Source organism: Bos taurus, chromosome 20 (genome assembly GCF_002263795.3).
Source record: "Bos taurus isolate L1 Dominette 01449 registration number 42190680 breed Hereford chromosome 20, ARS-UCD2.0, whole genome shotgun sequence".
NCBI lineage: Eukaryota > Metazoa > Chordata > Mammalia > Artiodactyla > Bovidae > Bos > Bos taurus.
The window spans coordinates 10,058,382-10,077,768 of NC_037347.1; the positions used below are offsets into that span (position 1 = coordinate 10,058,382).

At 35.6% G+C, this 19,387-nt stretch overlaps 1 protein-coding gene across 1 annotated transcript in view; it reads right to left on the reverse strand.

Moving 5' to 3' along the window:
• Positions 1-19,387, reverse strand: part of BDP1 (B double prime 1, subunit of RNA polymerase III transcription initiation factor IIIB) — an 85,066-nt gene that overhangs the window by 57,712 nt on the left and 7,967 nt on the right. The window contains 7 exon segments of the mRNA XM_010816707.4: positions 1,037-1,192; positions 4,849-4,996; positions 6,138-6,407; positions 9,875-10,018; positions 11,736-11,790; positions 17,679-17,773; positions 18,983-19,116. Of these exon segments, the coding sequence (XP_010815009.2) occupies positions 1,037-1,192; positions 4,849-4,996; positions 6,138-6,407; positions 9,875-10,018; positions 11,736-11,790; positions 17,679-17,773; positions 18,983-19,116 (1,002 nt within the window).

Consider the following 19,387-nt stretch of genomic DNA (forward strand, 5'->3'; position numbering starts at 1 on the left):
AAGATATGAGGATATAGGACAAAAACTTGCAAAACAGCAAGTATACTATGCTACCACTAAGTTTTTGAAAAGAGTAAAAAAAAAAAATTATGTACTTTGTCTATTTGTATTAGCTTTAATGTCAGTTTTTTGTGTTTTTTTTTGGGGGGGGTTGTGTTTTAATTTTTTAATCTCTGAAAGAATGTCAGAAATAAGTAATACTGTTTGTTTACTTGTTAGGGTAAATGGGGCCACGGTAGAAGAGAGACTTCACTGTGTAACTTCTTGTATTTTTGAATATTTGAACCCCAAGAATATATTACCTATTCCAGAGACTAGTTTCTATTTTTATTGGAAAAAAATAAGTCTTGGGAATTACCTGCAGTCCAGTAGTTAGGACTTTGCACTTTCACTGTGGAGGGCACAGGTTTGATCCCTGGCCGGGGAACTTAGATCCCACAAGCCACTCAGCCAAAACCAATTTTAAAAAATAAATAAATTTGATTCTCAATGTGACCATGCTTTACTGAAAATAAAAATTCATAAACTAAACAGGTTTTAAACTCATCAGAGGAGTTATAAAGGAGACAAAAAGGAAATCTGAATTTCTGAGATATCTTTTCAAAGGAAGAGTCTTGTGGTGCTTTTATTGTTTTTACTGAAGGTATTAATTTAACCACTATTTTCACACTAGCAAGCATAACACATAATCTCTTTAAAGTATCAATATCAAAATCTACTACTTTGACAATAGGTATGAAAAATAACTCAGACCAAGTAAAAGTTAAATCTCATAGCAAATATTTAGGTTTCCAAATTATTTTAGAATTTCATTGTAAGTTACCACTTTGCTATAACTCCTATCACTACTATATATCAGATATAAAAGATAATCTTTCAGTAATAAAATATAAAAGTAAAAACCTTTGATGTCTCTCAGGCCACAGTATAATTACATACTAAATGGTCTATAGTACCCTCCTAATCCCTTAAGAATACAACATTATCATCATTTCTTAATGACAAATTTTAAAATCCTACCATGTAAAATACTTACAGTGATTTATCTTTTAGGTCAACATCTCTTTCTTCTGTACGACTACTCTCAGCACTGTTCACCTCACACAATGCTCCTGCTCCACCTTCTGATGAAAGCAAGTCTGAAGTGTTTGATCCTGCAGTCTCAGCTGCTACTGATACAACATCTTGTTGACTATGAAGGAAATGAAAATATATTGGGAAAAGAACCTTTTAGTAATTTACATCTTCTACTAAACATTTAAAAGATTTTTTAAAATATACAAGGTTAAAATTCTGGAAGGTGATCCTTCATATCATGGAATAAACAAAACGGGTATTTTGGTTTCTCTGAGATCCTTCCTTGCACCGTCCTTCCTTACTGTACCTTAGGAGACAATTAGCAGCCACAATGAACAGGGTAAGTGCTCAACAAGTTACAAAATGAACCACTCTTAACTACACGGGGTTCACAAACCAAACGTATGTGTAAAGTTTGGGAATTATCTCATTAAAATTTATTATCGGCAGTCCTTCACACAGTACTACCGCATTACCCAAGAGTCATGGAGATCAAGGACGCAGTTCCAATACCAAGCTGCAGTTCACGAAGCACCACGGAAGGAGAGGACTGCTGCATCATGAAACATTTCAACTAACGATAATATAGACAATGACTAGCTAGTGGCCAGCATTCAATTTCAACACAAATTCACATTTAGCCATGCTTTATTTTTGCTGCTTTTTTTCCTACTGGGTGTTTCTTTTCCCAGTGCTCCTTGTATATTCTTTTTCAGGTTAGATGTTACATGTAAAACCTCATAATCAGCAACTTGAGTTTTACTTCATGGAGGCTTTTGTCAATAAAAGTATTTAACGTTACTGCAGTTGAATTTATCAGTTTTATCCTTTAAACTTTGTGCTTTTTATGTCTTAAGAAATCCTTGCCATCACAAAAATATTTTTATACAGTTTCTCTTAAAAGTTTTAAAGATTTGCTTTATATATGTCATCTTTAATCTATGAAAGTTACTGCATAGGGTAAATAGGTAAAATAGGGATCTACTATCATTTTTTTTCATATCTAAACACCATTTAATGAATGATTAATTCAATCTTTACCTGCTAATCTCTTTTTTACCGTACATTGTTTTTTCTTATCTATTTTTATTGAAGTATATAGCTGACTTATTGTTAATTCCTGTTACTCAGCAAAGTGATCTGGTTACACACACACATTCTTTTTTTAATATTCTTTTCCATATGGTTTATCATAGTATATGGGAGATAACTGCTAATGCTACCTCTGACATCCATCAGATTCCTAAATTTCTCTTCCTAGATTCTACATCCAGTTCCTCTCAGTCAACTTGTCCTTTTCCAGTACCAACCACACTTTTGATTACTCTAGCTTTAGAATAACCCAATACATTTCATCTCCAGAGTTGTTTTCCAAAATTGTCTTTACCATTCATGACCCTTCACTCTTAGGGACATAACAATTATGGAATCAGCTCATTGTTTTGCAAAACCAATGGGATTTAAACAGTCATAACAGGGTTGTTTTCCCCCCTTAAAAAAAGTCATCAGTATTGTTTTGTGCATAGTCTATGAAGTTAGTTGCGTGTCTGAGGTGAAAATTTAGATATTTGTCACCCAGCAAGTTAAAGACCTGAGGTCTATGGCTTGTCTTCACAGAAGCCATTAATCTTCTGAACTGTGTGAGTAAATTGGCACATGTGCATACATGTATTTTACATGACAGTAAGTGGTTTTCATCAGATTTTTCAGAAAGGGTATACAGAGACCAATGGATCAGAAAAAACAGCCCAGAAATATACCCATGCATATATGATTAAATGATCTTTGACAGGGTGCCAAAACTACACAATAGGAAAAGGATAATCTCTTCAACAAATTATGTTGGGAAAGCTAGAAACACATACACACACACACACACACACACACACACACACACACACGAAACTGGACCTTTATCTTACACACAAAAATTAACTCAGAATGTATTAAAGATTTAAAGGTAACATTTTTTCTTCCCCTTTCTCAGCTGTGCTACACAACTTGTGGGATTTTAGTCCCTGCCCTGGGGACTGAACCCAGGCCCACTGCGTTAAAGGATAAAACTGAAACCGTAAAACACCTTTTAAGGTGCTTTAAGGTGCTTAAACCGTAAAGAACCCGGATAAAACACCTTAAAGGATAAAGCTAAAGGAAAACAGGGGGAAAGCTTCATAAGATTGGTACTGGCAATGATTTCTTGGACATGACACAAAAGGCACAGGTGAGAAAAGCAAAAATAGACAAGTGGGACTATGTCAAACTAAACACCTGCTGTAGAGCAAAGGAAACAATCAAAAGTCAAAGGCAAACTGTTGAATGGGAGAAAAGATATGTAAACTATGTATCAGACAAGGGCTTAATACTCAAAATAGATAAGAAACTTCTACAACTTAGTAACCGAAAAACAAATAGCTCCATTAAAAAACTGGAAAAGCGTGCTTCCCTGGCAGAAGTTAAGGCTCCGCCCTTCCACTGCAGGGGCAGGGGTTCAAGGCCAGGGACCTAAGGCCCCACAGGAGGCTGCAAGGTACAACCAAAAAAGAAAGAAAGAAAATAAAACAGTTTTTTTTAAAACTGGAAAAGGAATTGAATACACATTTCTCCACAGAAGATATACAATGGCCAACAAGTATTTAAGCATTTAAAGAGCTCAACATCACAATAATCAGGGAAATACAAATCAAATCCATAAGTTATCATCTCACACCTATTAGGAGCTATTGCATTAATTTTTTAAATGTAATTAAAATATATTAATTAAATATATATTAGTTTTTTAAAAATGAAATAATGCAGGTAAGAATGTGGAAAAACTGGAATACTTATGAATTGTGGGTGGGAATGTAAAATGCAGCCACAATAAAAACAGTATGAAGGCGCCTCAAAAAATTTAAAGCAGAAGAATTTTCATATGATCCAGCAATTCTCCTTCTGAGTATTTATCCAGAAGAACTGAAAACAGAGCTCTTAGAATTTTCTTCAATTTCATGTTTATTGCAGCATTATTCATTACAACCAAAAGATGGAAACACTGTAAATATTCACGGACAGACCAACAAATAAAGAAAATGTGATATATACCTACAAAGGAATATTATTTGACCATAAAAACAGAAATCTTGTCATATGCTTTAATATGGATGAACCCTGAAAATATTATGCTAGGTGAAATAAGCCACTCATAAAAGGACAAATATTATATGATTCCACGTATTTGAAGTATCTAAAGTAACTCACAGAAACAGCAAGTAGAGTGGTTACCAGGGGCCAGAGATGGGGAGGAAACAGAGTTACTGCTCAATAGATAGTTTCAGTCGTGTGCATAGTTAACAACATTGCACATTTTAAAAACTCATTTAGAAGAGTAGATCTCATCTTATGTGTTTTTTACTGGGAGTAAAAACAAACAAAAAACTCTCAGCAGGATATATCACATTCAAACAGCTGAAAACCAAAGTTAAGAGAAAATATTTATAGAAAATGATAAGTCTATGCAAACATTAACCACACAAAGGCTGTAGCGGCATAGCAAGCATCAGAACAAAGAGCAGGACCAGAATGATATCACACAAGTGATGAAGGGTGATTTCACCAAGGAGATCCAACAATCCTAGAAATGTACACACCTAACAAAGGAGCTTCAAAAGACATGAAAAAACAACCAGAACTGGAAAGAGAAATAGGCAAATTCACAATTACAGGTGGAGATTTCACACTCCTTCAGCATCTCTGAGAAGATGTAGACAAAGTGAGTAACCATACAAAAAATACCTTGGTGAAAGAACAGGGTCAGTTCTTTGCTCAGCGTCTTCACTAGAGGATAAATCCACAAGGTCATCTGTGTCCTGTACACAGGGAAGCTCTTGTTCCTTACTGGATTCATCTTCATTAATCTCAGGACTTAAAGACAGGCCTTTATCTATTAATACAAAACACATATTATTATAAAAATGATAGCAAAAACATTTCAAAAAGCACAAAGGAATTCACATACAACCCTATAAAGTAAGGATTATGAAACTGGCCCAAAGTGCAATTTCTTGATAGTTGAGCTCTTCTCCTTCATATGTAATATCTTTAACCGTAAGCCACAAAAGAGCATAATATTATGATGCCTATAAATCACACTATATTACCTATCAGTATTCACTTAAAATCTTGGTGAAGCTGAACCACATAAAATTTAAATTCTACAGAAAGATTGTTCTAGTCTGCTACTATCTTTTCCTCCTCTCTTACTTGGTTATCTGCTTTAAGTAATCTGTATTACTTAGATACAGAAATCTATATATACGTATTCACATATATAGTAATCTATATATGAACTCTTAAAGAAAGAGACTAAGATGTCCCTTAACTCTTAGCTCTCATTCTCCAGGAACTGAGAAGTGTCAAAATGTCTACATTCTAGGGAGTTCAACAAAAGAAAAAATGGAAGAATATTTATTTCAGTAGAGCTTCCCAGGTGGCACTAGTGGTAAAGAAACTGCCTGCAAATGCAGGAGACGTAAGAGACACAGGTTCAATCCCTGAGGTCCGGGAAGATCTCCTGGAGGAGGGCATGGCCACCCACTCCAGTATTCTTGCCTGGAGAATCGCATGGGCAGAGGAACCTGGCAGGCTATACGGTCCATAGGGTCGCAAAGACCTGGAGCGACTGAAGCGACTTAACACATACACACACACACCTTTTACACAAATTAAACAACTTACTTTGGGTTCATAGAGGGGCTCTGTAGACGTAGGACATGAAAATCCGTGATTTATTAACAGATACAGTATACATTTAACTATATAAACATGACTTGGAACCTTGTTAATATGAGTACCTAAGAGGTAACACTTCTCAAAGACAAATTGAGAGGAAAAAATTCATTTCACTTCATTTTTTTAAAATAATAAACTATTTTTTCTTTAAATTAAAAGGGTTTAATACAGTACCATGAATACGGAACCAATGAATACTCATCATTAGTTGCTATTATTCAGAGGAAGCATAGTTAAGTTATACGTGTCTTCACAAGTAATATAGGGGCTGTTAAAATATGTAATAAACTTACTTCTGTGTTTTTCTCCTTTAGAAGAGCCTGGCTGAACAGTGGCACTTCCTGAAAGATGCACTTCTTGTTCACTACCTTCACCCTGATTCTTTCTTCTTCTTTTCTTTTGATTTACATCTAGTCCTAATGCATTCTGTTCTGAATCCTGTTCAGATAAAGTCAGAGACTGCAGTTCTTCTTCAACTGTCTGAGCATCCTTTTGCGACCTTCCTGGGTTTGAAATTTTAGTGCTCACAGACTCATCTCGATCATCATTAGCAACTTTTTTCACTGAAAGTGAGAGAAATTGTTGTAACTACAAAAACAACCTATAGAAAAATGCTTAAAGGTGGAGAAGATAAATACTTAAGGATGTCTTAGCAAAAATTTAAAGACAACTTAAACTGTCCAATAGAGAATGACTAATAAGTTATAATACATTTATGCAATAGAAATCTAGGCAGTAAATAATGAGGTAGCTTTATATGCAGTAATATATAAGATTTCAAAAATTATTGTTGCATTTAAAAAATCAAGTTGCAGAACAATATACACAGTATCATCTCATTTTTATTTTAAGGATAAAAATTACATATATTCCAAGACACAAACATATATAGGCATATTATAGAAAAGAGTTACTGTACTAACTAAAAGGCTTCTCTGGTGGCTCAGATGGTTAAGAATCTTCCAACAATGCAGGAGACCTGGGTTTGAACCCTGGGTCAGGAAGATCCCCTGGAGAAGGGAATGACAATCCCCTCCAGTATTCCTGCCTGGAAAATCCCACGGACAGAGGAATCTGAGGGCTACAGTCTATGCGGTCACAAAGAGTCAGACACAACTGAGCATTTTTCACCTTCATACTAACTCATTATTTACTAATAATTATCCCGAAGAAAGCTGAAGAATTTGACTTGAGGGCAAGGTAGGAGAGAGAGTTCAAGAATTTCATTTTCTATATTCTTTGTTTTTCAATGAACAACCTTATTAGCAAAGATTTTTAAACAATTTCTAGTGCTTTTCTTTGAAGACACATTAACAGTTAACTATATCAAAAAGGTAAAATAATGGGGACTTCCCTGGTCATCCAGTGGCTAAGACTTCACGCTCCCAATGCAGGGGGCCCAGGTTTGATCCATGATCAGGGAACTAGATCCCATATGCTGCAACTAAAGATCTAAGGAGATCTGAGTGCCACAACTAAAATCCAGCACAGCCAAATATGGGGAACACATGTATAATTTTTTTTTAATTAAAATTGAATAAAAAAAAAAGTAAAAAAAAAAATGAAAATGAATATTTAAAAAAAGATAAAATAACAAATTACATTAAAAAAAACAAAAACAATAAAATTCAATGTCATTTGTGAAAGTGAAAGTCGCTCAGTCGTCTCCGACTCTTTGCGACCCCATGGACTATACGGTTCATGGAATTCTCCAGGCCAAATACTGGAGTGGGTTCAGTTCAGTTCAGTCACTCAGTCGTGTCCAACTCTGCAACCCCACGGACTGCAACACGCCAGGCCTCCCTGTCCATCATCAACTCCCAGAGTTTACTCAAACTCATGTCCATTGAGTTGGTAATGCCATCCAACCACCTCATCCTCTGTCGTCCCTTCTCCTCCCTCCCTCAATCTTTCCCAGCATTAGGGTCTTTTCAAATGAGTCTGTTCTTCCCATCAGGTGCCCAAAGTATCGAAGTTTCAGCTTCAGCATCAGTCCTTCCAATGAATATTCAGGACTGATTTCCTTTAGGATGGACCGGTTGGATCTCCTTGCACTGGAGTGGGTAGCCTTTCCCTTCTCCAAGGGATCTTCCACTGGAATGGGTAGCCTTTCCCTTCTCCAGGGCATCTTTCCAACCCAGGGATTGAACCCAGGTCTCCCAATTTTATTCAAAAAAAGTCAAACAAGATTTTAAAATTAAGAAAATACTCTGGATTATTTTCTTATCAGAATAATAATCAGCAATTTTTAAATTCTGACCTGTAACAAAATACCTGAGAAGTTCTCACATTAAGTTACAATGGGGGTACTTATGCTATCATCTGTAACATAGTAATCACAAGATTATTGATAGATTAGTATATTTATTTTAGTTTCCCAGGGCTAAAGAAAGTAAAAAATTGACTAAAGAATGAAACGACTTTGCAGTCTTTAACACTATGTTTAAAAAGACAGGGAACTATGCTCTAGAGAAAGAAGTTCTATATTGGCTCTGTGCAGAAAAGAGTTAACAAAGCAGGGCTCACTGCACTCCTTTGAAACGCCTGCATAAAAGGTTGGCCCATGGGCTGTGTCTGGAAACTTGGGTCTGGGGAAGAGTTCCATTAGCCTAACTGATGACAAAAGTGGCTCACTGTACCTAAATTGTTTAAACAATGTAGTTTATGCTGAACAACTGCTGTCCTTCTGGGCATTTTGAATTCTGGTACATGACAGGAAGATGGTGTCTACATGACCAACCTCTAAAGAAAAACCCTGGGTGCTGACTGGGTAACAAGCTTCCCTGGTAGACAATTTTTTTTTTTTTTTAAGTTTTTACTTTTTATTTTTTGGCTATACCACACAGCATGTGGGATCTTATTTCCCCCAAGTGTGTTAGCCATTCAGTCATGTCTGACTCTGCGACCCCATAGACTGTAGTACACCAGGCTCCTCTGTCCATGAAATTTCCCAGGCAAGAATACTGAAGTGGGTAGCCATTCCCTTCTCCAAGGAGACTTCCCAACCCAGTGATCGAACCCAGGTCTCCTGCACTGCAGGCAGATTCTCTAATCTGAGCCCCCACCCTGTGATCAAACTCATGCTCCCTGCATTGGAAGGGCGGAGTCTTAAGCACTGGACCCCCTTACACGTCTCATTCCTGCATGATGTTGGGAAATTAAGCACATCCCGTGTGGCTCGTAGACACCTGCACATGGTCCCCTCAGACTTTGACCTTTGTGCCGTCTCTCTTTGCCAATTTTGCTCTGCATTCTTTCAATGCAATAAATCTCAGCTATTTGTACAACTATATGCTGAATCCTATGAGTCTTAGCAAATAATTGAATCTGGGGGTCCTCTTGGGGTCCCCCATCACAGACTCTCACAGTCCTAGGTTGAGTTTTGCTGCTGTCACTACTAACACTGTGATACGTTAAGAAAAAAATGAGAGGATCTCTGAGGTTATTTCTGGGTTATTAAAACAAAAGGAAAGGGGCTGGGATGTACAGCTAACACATAAGGTTCCCTATAGTTCAAAGATCCTTTAAATGATAAGATTATAGCTAAACATTGTCCTCAGATCAAAATTCAAATAGTTAAGAAAATATAAGCCTAAAAATAGAAATACCCACATATACCTGGTATAAGTCCCTCAGAAATAAGTTGTGCCCACACAATACAATTTAGTCACAAGCTCAAAGTATTGGACTTCCATTTTTCATTATATTCGACTTTTGAGCCAGATTTGATTTACAGAGAAAAATAATAAGTAAGCAAACATGACAGCTCACGATTCTAACTCTCCTTTATTAGCTACAACTATGCCCCAGATGCAAGAAAAATGCTAACGGCCCAGTTACACCAGTTATAAAATTACAAAGGGAGCTGCTATTTGTGGCCAGTTAACTAGAAGACTGAAGAAAAACCAATGCCCTCCAATCAGATGTCTTCATGATCTCAACTGCCTGAACTATGTGAACGCCCTAAGACTTTAGACACAATACAGAGGGTCTATTCTTACTAAGTAAAATAACTCTTTTCAATAAATACCTTTTGCATTTTTCCGTGATTTAGACGACTTCTTCTCCTTTGAACTCTGATTTTTAACAGATTTTTGTTTTCTTTTCTCTTCTTCGGCAAGAACTTTCTGAAGCAAATGAGCAAAAAAATCGAAGTCAAAAGGGCGCTTTTCCTCTGTTTAAAAAAAAAAAGAACCTTCAAGTTTTTATTTTTAAAAAAAGGAAAAGAACTTCCAAGTTTTAATTTTTCTTAAGTAACATCAAAAGCAAATGATCTTGTCAGCAAGAGAACAAACAACTTTAATCACTATAGTACAGTCACATAACAGAATCCCACTGAGCAATAAAATAAGACATCTAGAACAAGAGAAACTAACCTATGATGATTCAAATAAACGTGGTTGCCTGGGTTGGGATTAGGAGTGGAGACTGACTAGAAAGGGAAAAGAGGGGCCTTCCTGGAGTGATGACAATGTTTCATGGCTTATTTAAAGTGGTGGTTACACAGGTGAATTATTTATCAAAAGTCAAACTATAAATTGCACTGTGCATAGTTATAAATAAACTTTTTTAAAATAATGGAATGACTAAGAAGTTCCCAAAAGCCTACCACCCACTTCATATCCTCACTTTATTACCACCTTTCACTATTAACTCTACTCTTTCAAATATCAGCAAAGGAGGAAGTAAATGAACATTAATTAGGACCATTCCACTAAATACCCATTAACAGTAAAATAATTTCTACTATAAAGCACCAAACAGTGAATTTTAAAGGTTTTAGAATGGTCTGACAAAGACTCCACACCCCATAAAGACTGTTCATAGATTTATGGATTCTTTTCTGATTAAATATAATGAAAAGTTTCAAGAGCACTTCTCTAAAATGGAGAGAGTTGAGGACTACAGCATTCCAGGCCCCCCAGGAGCCGTTCCTGGGAATGGTTCTCCTGAGCACTCAGCACCACACTGACAAGGTGCGGGGCCCACTCAACTACCTCTGTGCCTATACTCAGGAAATAAACGTGCAGAGCTACACGATCTAAGTACCTCTCTTTAGAATTGGTTTCTAAGATTAGCACTATAGCAAATGAACGTAGAACACATTTATCATGAAATGTTGGTGATTATCTTCCAAACAAAGAATGCAGGAACTACTTCAAACAGTACATTTAATTCTGTTTTTCTTTACAGATCCCTTGATGTATTTCTCTGGACTTAAAGAGAAACTAACAGCCTCATTTTAATGAGGTTATTAGTTAAAAATTGAAAGGTATACATCATTTCTTCAAATTAGGTCTAAATTCAAATGTCACACCTTTAGACAGACCTTCCCTGAATATCCAAACTCCCTCTTTTTTGATTCTTAGAAATTACACTATCTGAAATTATCCTGCTTACCAATTATATTCCTCCCCCACCCACTTAGACTTAAGGCTCTAAAAGCAGGATTCTCAACTGTCCTGTTCACCATGATATTCTCAGAGCCTACAACAGTAGCTGGGGCAGGGCAGGTGGTCTGCATTACCAACTGAATAATGGACTTACCATTGTAAGGAATCGTTTAATAGTGTCTTCCAGAAACAAGGAACTTCTTCAATACAATTCCCCCAGAATAAACAGCATATAGAAATGGTTTCCTCAGTCCCTCTAATTTCTTGGGACTCAGAAACCTGCTTAATTAGTTCTTGATGTTTTAGTTACTCCCTTGCCTATAAACTATATCAACTGCCAGACCTGAACTGCTAAAGAGAAAAATTTCCAGTGCTATTCTTCCTATGACAATATAGGGAGATAAAACAAACCTAAAACACACTGAAACCAAAGACAAAATACTGGTCATTTGCCAGGCTCTTCAAACCATTCATTCTTAAAGAGGCATTAATACTTACGGAATGCTTTGTCTATTCTCCATCCATTTGTTTTCTCTTCACGTTTAAATTTATTCTGTTAACAAAACAAAACAAACCCTATGGTAATTTTCTCCTGTTAAACAAGTGAAGATTATGTTTAAAAAATTACATCAAAGTAAAATTCTTATAACATATGATTCTCTAATAGAGAATAATAAATAACTTGCTAATAGGTAAATTACTTAAACCCTTAGCTTTTCAAAAATAGAGATGAAAGATTTCTACTAAGCTCTGTGCTCCTCAAGATCAATAACATGGATTAGCAATGGAAGCTGGATTTACGAGGACAGAAAATAAAAAATAAAGTTGACTAGCATGGAAACAGATCAAACTGTGATCAATTAAGCTAACTAGTATTAACTCTTTAAAAATTAATATATTTATATCAAGTTAAACTTCTTACATTATTATTCTAATGTTTTTAACAGCATGAAGGGGAGACTGTACAAAAACAGCTGAGAAAAACTTTGAAGCTGGCCAAGTTTATCTTTAGAACCTTCTTTATTCCCTAATGCTTTCCTGAGCACTAAAGAGCCCCATTCCCAATTTTACTACAGATTACCTCCTTTAAGATAGAGATGGTTAAGGTTTAAGGCTCAATGCATCCTAAGATCCAATTCTATTCCAGATAACCCCCTTTAAAATGGAGATGGTTAAGGTTTAAGGCTCAACGCATCCTAAGATCCAATTCTATTCCAAATAACCTCCTTTAAGACAGAGATGGTTAAGGTTTAAGGTTCAATGCATTCCAAGACCTTCAGAAAGTCTGAGGGCATACACATACACATCCTAGGGGAGGGAATGATTAGCCAGTCTCTCCCTTTACAGATCAGTGCTCTAAAAGCTTTTATTAAGAATACAAAAATCATATTATTGAAAAAAGAGAGAGAAATCACACACAATAACCTCTTCACTGACCCCTTCTTCCCTCCAAAAGAAACCACCCGCTAACCTGACTTTAAAGCAATCACTTTCCTGCACTTCCTTACTGTTTCTCATCCAAGGGTACACCATTAGGCTCTATAGTCTAACCTTTCCTATATTTTCCAGTATTTTGGTCATCTGATATGAACAGCTGACTCACTGGAAAAGTCCCTGATGCTGGCAAAGACTGAGGGCAGGAGAAGAGGGCGTCAGAGGATGAGATGGCTGGATGGCATGACTGATGCAATGGACACGAACTTGGGCAAACTCTGGGAAATGGTGAGGGACAGAGGCCTGGCATGTCACAGTCCATGGAGCTGCAAAGAGTTGGACACAATTTTTTATATGACTAACATTTTTCAATCTACAGATTATTCCTCTTTTCCATTCTTCCTAACCCTTATTACCAAGTAAAATAGAAGTTTCCAAAGAAAATCATCTTTCTCCCTTAAAGATGATATTATTCTTTAAATATTTCCTCAAAAGTTAACAAAAGTCATATCTACACATAACAGAAGTTACATAAAAAGTGACAGGCTACAATCACTAAACATCCTGAAGAATGCCAATAGGCTTTAGGCATTATTTAATTCTAAAACATGGCTACAGCATATTTTATCTAATTGAGAATATAGTCCAGAACAATTTAAAACTTTTAAGATGTATTGATATTAACCATTCTTTTTTAGGCCTCATCATGCGTGTGAGATCTTAGTTCCCTGACCAGGGATCGAACCTGGGCCCCAGCAGTGAAAGCACAGAGTTCCAACCACTGGACCACCAGGGAATTCCCTGATATTAATCACTGAATCCATGCAGGAATCATTGTAAGCCAAATTCCATGATCATAAAATAAACCCCATAACTTCCACTTCTGGCCTTGACAAAGTAACTGGTAATGGACTTGTTCCACACATCCAACCCACCATAAATACCTTTAAAACTGAACAAAACAAACGCATCAACTATTTTTAAGCACTGGACAAGACTACAATCTTGGGAGAGCAAGACCACAATTCCACAATCTCAGAAAGAAGGGGAACACTAAAGATATACCAACTTTCGCCCTGACTCTCTGCCTGGGCTAAATTTCCTAACCACGGAGAGAGAAAGGCCAAACAGAGCCCAGAGATCCCACTGAGCTGAGGAAGTAAAGTACCTTCAGAGGCAGGTTCTACAGAGAAGAGAGCTATTTAAAGAGGAGTCTCACGGATCTGGTAGAGGTATTCCACAGGTGGTTGGTCCACATCTGGGTTCCGTATGCCCTGAGCATGAAGTCTAGTAGAGAATAGCTACTACAGGGATGGGAGCAGAAAGAAGATCCTAGAAGCCACGTAACATAGGGAGATGACAGGGTTCATCATACCTGAACGCAAAGACTTTGTTTAACACCCACACATTTACCTCAGACATCAGAACAAGCACCAGTTAGAGACAGGGTCACACCTTAGAGCAGCCTTTCTCAGACAGGGTTGTAGCATGAGATTTACGCCCCAGTGCCCCCAAGGGACCTACTATATGTAATGAATTATCTTCTGCCCTATATATCTAGAATGGTATAATATGACCGTTCTTGGAAAAATCAGAAAACAGTAACTCAAATTATCTTCTGTAATTCAGATGAGAAACCTAGAGTAAGGATCAGTCTTAAGAAAGCCTAAAACCAAGACTTCATAAGAATAAGGAGAGCTGACAATACAGACATAAACACTCTGAAGGAAAAAATAAAAACAAACATAATCCAAACACTGTGTAACACATTATCCACCATGTCCAGCCTGCAATTAAAAAAAAAAAAAAAAAAAAAAACATGAGAAAAGATAGGAAAAGGTGCTGCATGGTCAAGGAAATAGTCAACAGAAACAGACTTCAGATGTTGAGATTAGCTGACAAGAAAGTTAAGCAGCTGTTATAAATATGTTCAAGAATTCAAAGGAAAATATGGAATGATCAGATACAGAAATCTCAGCAGAGGAATGGAAACTAAGAAAAATAACCAAGCTGAAATCCCATAAATGAAACCATCACTGAAAGGACTTAGCAGATTGAAAACAGCTGAAGACAAAATCAGTGAACCTATAAACATGATAACAGAAGCTAACCAATTGAAATAAAGAAAAAAGACTGGGAAAAAAATGGACAGAGCATTAGTACAATGTCTCACAAACTCACTCATATAAGTGGAGTACCAGAAATAGGGAACACAGATACATAAGGCCAACCAGAAGTTATATTCTTGACTGTAAGGAGGATCAGGACTCCTAACCCCCATTTTAGGACAAGGAATGATAGCAAAGATAAATAGGGACATTTCCTACTAATAAAAGGATAAATTCAACAGCAAGCTAAAATGTGAATGCACCCAATAAAAGAACTTCAATACACATGAAGTTCAAATTACACCCAAAACTGATCAATTTAAAAGGAGAAACACAAATCTATAACTGTGATTAGAGGCATCAACTCTTCTCTCAGACAACACCACACCCAACAACTGCAGAATACATGTTCATTTCAAGTGCATGCTCATCGAGATGAGAGTACGAGAGGCTTTAAAATAAATCTCAACAAATTTCAAAAAGACTGAAATCTTACAGATTATGTCCTGTGACTTTCACAGTGTCAAAGAAAACAATAACGGTAAGATATTTAAGACATGTCCCAACGTTGGAAATTAAACACACTTCTAAACAACTGGTATGTCATGGAAGGAATCACAAGGGAAACTAGACAACAGTTTTAACTGAATGACAATGAAAACAGCTTATCGATATTATAGGCTAATCTACAGTTCATATGAAACTATATAGCTTTAAATGTCTTCAATTAAAAAAAGAACAGTTTAAAGTCTACATTCTAAGTTTTCATCTAAGGAAGCTAAGGGAAAGAAATAAGAGAAGATTAAACCCAAAGTAAGTATAGGCATAAACCTTGAAGACATTGCAGGTTCAGTTCCAGACCACTACAATAATGTGAATATTGCAATAAAGCGAGTCACAGATTTTCGTTTGTTTCTCAGTGCAAAAAACAGTCGTTTACATTTACATTACACTGAGACAGTCTGTTAGGGGTGCAATAGCATTATGTCTAGAAAAACAACGTATATACTTAATTTAAAAATTCTTCATTGTTAGAAAATACAAAAAAAAATACAAACCATCATCAACCCTTTAATTAAAAAAAAAATTGCAGTATGCGTGAAGTGCAATAAAATGACGTATGCCTGAAGAAGGAAGGAAATGCTAGACTTTAAAAAAAAAAACAATGAAAACATACATACAATTGATAACATAGCTAAAAGTTGGTTCATTAAAAGACTTTTGAAGTCAAAAACCTTTAGCAAGACAAGGGAAAAAAAGAGAGAAAGAAAAATCATCAATCAGTAAGATACATCCTACAATAAATCCTACAAGCATTAAAACGGTAAGTGAATAGTATGAAATTTGTATGCCTATAAATTCAACAACTTAGCATCTAAACTGACACAAGAAGAAACTGAAAATATAAATACCCGTATCTCTATTAAAGAAATTGAATTTATAATGAAAACCCTTCGTCCAAAGGAAATATAGGCCCAAATGATTTCACTGGTAAATTATATCAAACATTAAGAGGAGAAATAATACTAATCCTAAATAAAGTTTCTCAGAGTTCAGGATGCGAACACTTTCCAACTCATTTTCCACGACCACCAAAATGCTGGTACCAAAACCACAAAGACACTAAAAGAAAATTACAGACCAATACTGTCATGAACAAAAGATACAAAAAATCCTCAAGAAAATATATTAAAAATCAGCAACATATAAAAAGAATACAGTATGACTAACTGGGATTTATCACAGCAACGCAATGTTGGTTCAAAATTTGAAACTCAATATAATTTACTAGTCCATTTTTACTTTTCTGTACTTTGCCCAAAGACTTGCTGGGACCACACTAAATTTTTTTTTTTCACACTGAATTTTTAAGGGAAGAATCTAAACTATTTTTAAGAGAAACAGTCTCAATTCAGTTCAGTTGCTCAGTCATATCCGACTCTGCAACTCCATGAACAGTCTAGTGACAAATTTATCATTAAATACTCAGATCCAAGAGCTCCCCTAAACAAACAACTTTTAGCCTTCAAACACTTTAACATTTTGTTCTCATTGTATCAGAGATCAATATTCAAAAAGGAACATAAAGAATATAAAAGATCCCTCATCTTCTACAGAAATAGAAAGACCATTACGCTATACAATGGTTCCCAGTAAATCAGTCTATGCCTGATCTATTTAAAAAAAAAAACAAACCTAACTTTCCTAATAGTCCCTTCAATTAATGAAAAAGAAAGCCCATGGTCGCATAAAAATCTCACTATGAATTAGAAACGCATTATAGCAACACAGTGTGCACTCGAATGCACTCCAACACAGGAAACTTATGATGAGGTTTCTCAACAAAAAGAACTATACGACAGAGAAAGATCATTCTTTTAGGCATATTTAAGCACTAATTGATAAACATCATTGCTGTTGTTAATAGTATCACTTAAAAAAAACCAAAAATTAGTATCACTGGTTGTCCTCAAAGTTAAAGTGGCCTAGGAAAGCAACAATTAGAGAACTACATAACTCAGCGTGTTCTTTTCCTAGAAAATTCAAAGATACATTTTGTGTTCAAAATCTATCCTTAACCCCAAAATTCTGGTACATTTATTCCTCTTCATTATCTAACTCTACTTTTATCTCAGTTTCATTGGCTTTGTTGGTACGCCCTCAAATCCCTTATAGAAGTGGAAAAAGATAAATAAGAACATATAATACTGAGGGTTAAAGAGACAATACTCATTTTAGAACTGAGAAATATTATATTACACTACTTTTTGAATGATAAAGGACAGATGTACCAAAAACACAGTAGCAAAAAAGGATGGACTGAGATTTCAACCAAAGGTTTAAAAGACAGTAATTTTTAATCTCTTTTCAATCAACAAATGTAATGAGTTTACTTTACCTTAATTTCTATTCTTGCTCTGTGAGGAAAAAGCTGTCCAATCATAGAAAAGTCAGTTCCTACCATGCTGATGGCTAAAAAAAACATATCTGTCTCTGTAAAAATAAAAGATTTAGAAAGACTGAGAATTAATCTTATAAATATTTCAGAGGAAAAAAATTTTACACAAGTATATAAAAGTGTTAAGTCGCTCAGTCGTGTCCGACTTTTTGCAATCCCATGGACTATAGCTCACCAAACCCCTCTGTCTATGGGATTTCCCAGGCAAGAATACTGGAGTGGGTTGCAATTTCCTTCTCCAGGGGATCCTCCCGACCCAGAGATCAAACCTGGGTCTCCTGCATCACAGACAGATTTTTTACCATCTGAGCCACCAGGGAAGCCCTACGTAAGTATGTATTTCGAGTTAAAAGTAAATTTGACAATACTGAAGTTTTTATTAAAGTCCATCAAATCTTTAATCATAGAAATATACCTATGAACACATAGACAGTTCAATTTTACTGCAAGGAGCCTCATGGATCTAAAAACACCTTCGTTAAACTTTTATATAAAAATATGGTTTAAGAAATTTGCATGTTCATATCAAAGTAGCTGGAATTTTTAAAAAGACATTCTGCCTATCTGGTCTCAAATGCCTTGAAGAAAACTTTCAGTCAGAACCAGTACATTAAAAAAAAAAAAAAAAGAACCAGTATATTGCTGCAATGTAAGCAACTAAGATGTGCTAAGTAGTACACAAAAGAAAAGTAGCTAGAAAAACACTCAGGAACAGAACTAGCCTCAAGAGAACAGGGCTGGGGAAGTCAGAAATTCATTCTGTATTACTCTGTTGTGTCTGAATTTTTTCCCAAAACAAACTGTACCATTTTTATAATAAAAAGTAAGTAAAACAAACAACAGCCTGCAGTAGGTAATATATGCTTTTTTACATGTACTTTTTATCATTAAAGACTGTATTATACAATAGTGAGGTAGAATATTATTATGAGCACTAAAAATATTGGTAATTTTTCATTAAAATGATGTTTGCTGTACAAGGATTTGACAATGAAGAATATTCCAGCTGAAATGATCATAAGGCTAACCCCTAAAAAGATGTCGAAAGTAAAGTCAGAGGCATAGTTCTATGGTGGGGCAGGGGAAAGGTGCCAATAAAATTAGCTACAGAAAAAACTAGCTGGTTTGCATTTTATTTATTTATTTTTTACTCAGGGGATACCTGGCATAACACAGAAACCAAGAAACAAATTCACTTCATTTCCAATAAATAATCTACATAATTCAAAATGAAAATCAGTTACCTTTATTTGACCATGGTTTAGAGTAGTAGCTTTTCCTAAAGCTGGAATATGTAGTTGTAGAACCACGCTCAAATATGGGGTCATTTTCTTCAACCACACAGGGACCTTTTGTCCTTAAAACTTCTACAGTTAAACTGAAAGAAACATTTTTAAATAGATCCACACTAAACATGTAAGGAAACAAACAGTAAATGAGATTTAATAGTTATATTCTGAAATCTACCATGCCAAAAACCACATCAAAAGTATAATACACAAAACAAAAAAGTAATATACATTTGAAGTATGCATATTTTCTAAGAATCTGCCAATTTTCACTTAAAATGTGATTGCCAGGGAGCAAAAATTAATGCCAACTTGTTTTTAAAATCCTTAATAGAAATATAAAATCTGTAAAATATCTTT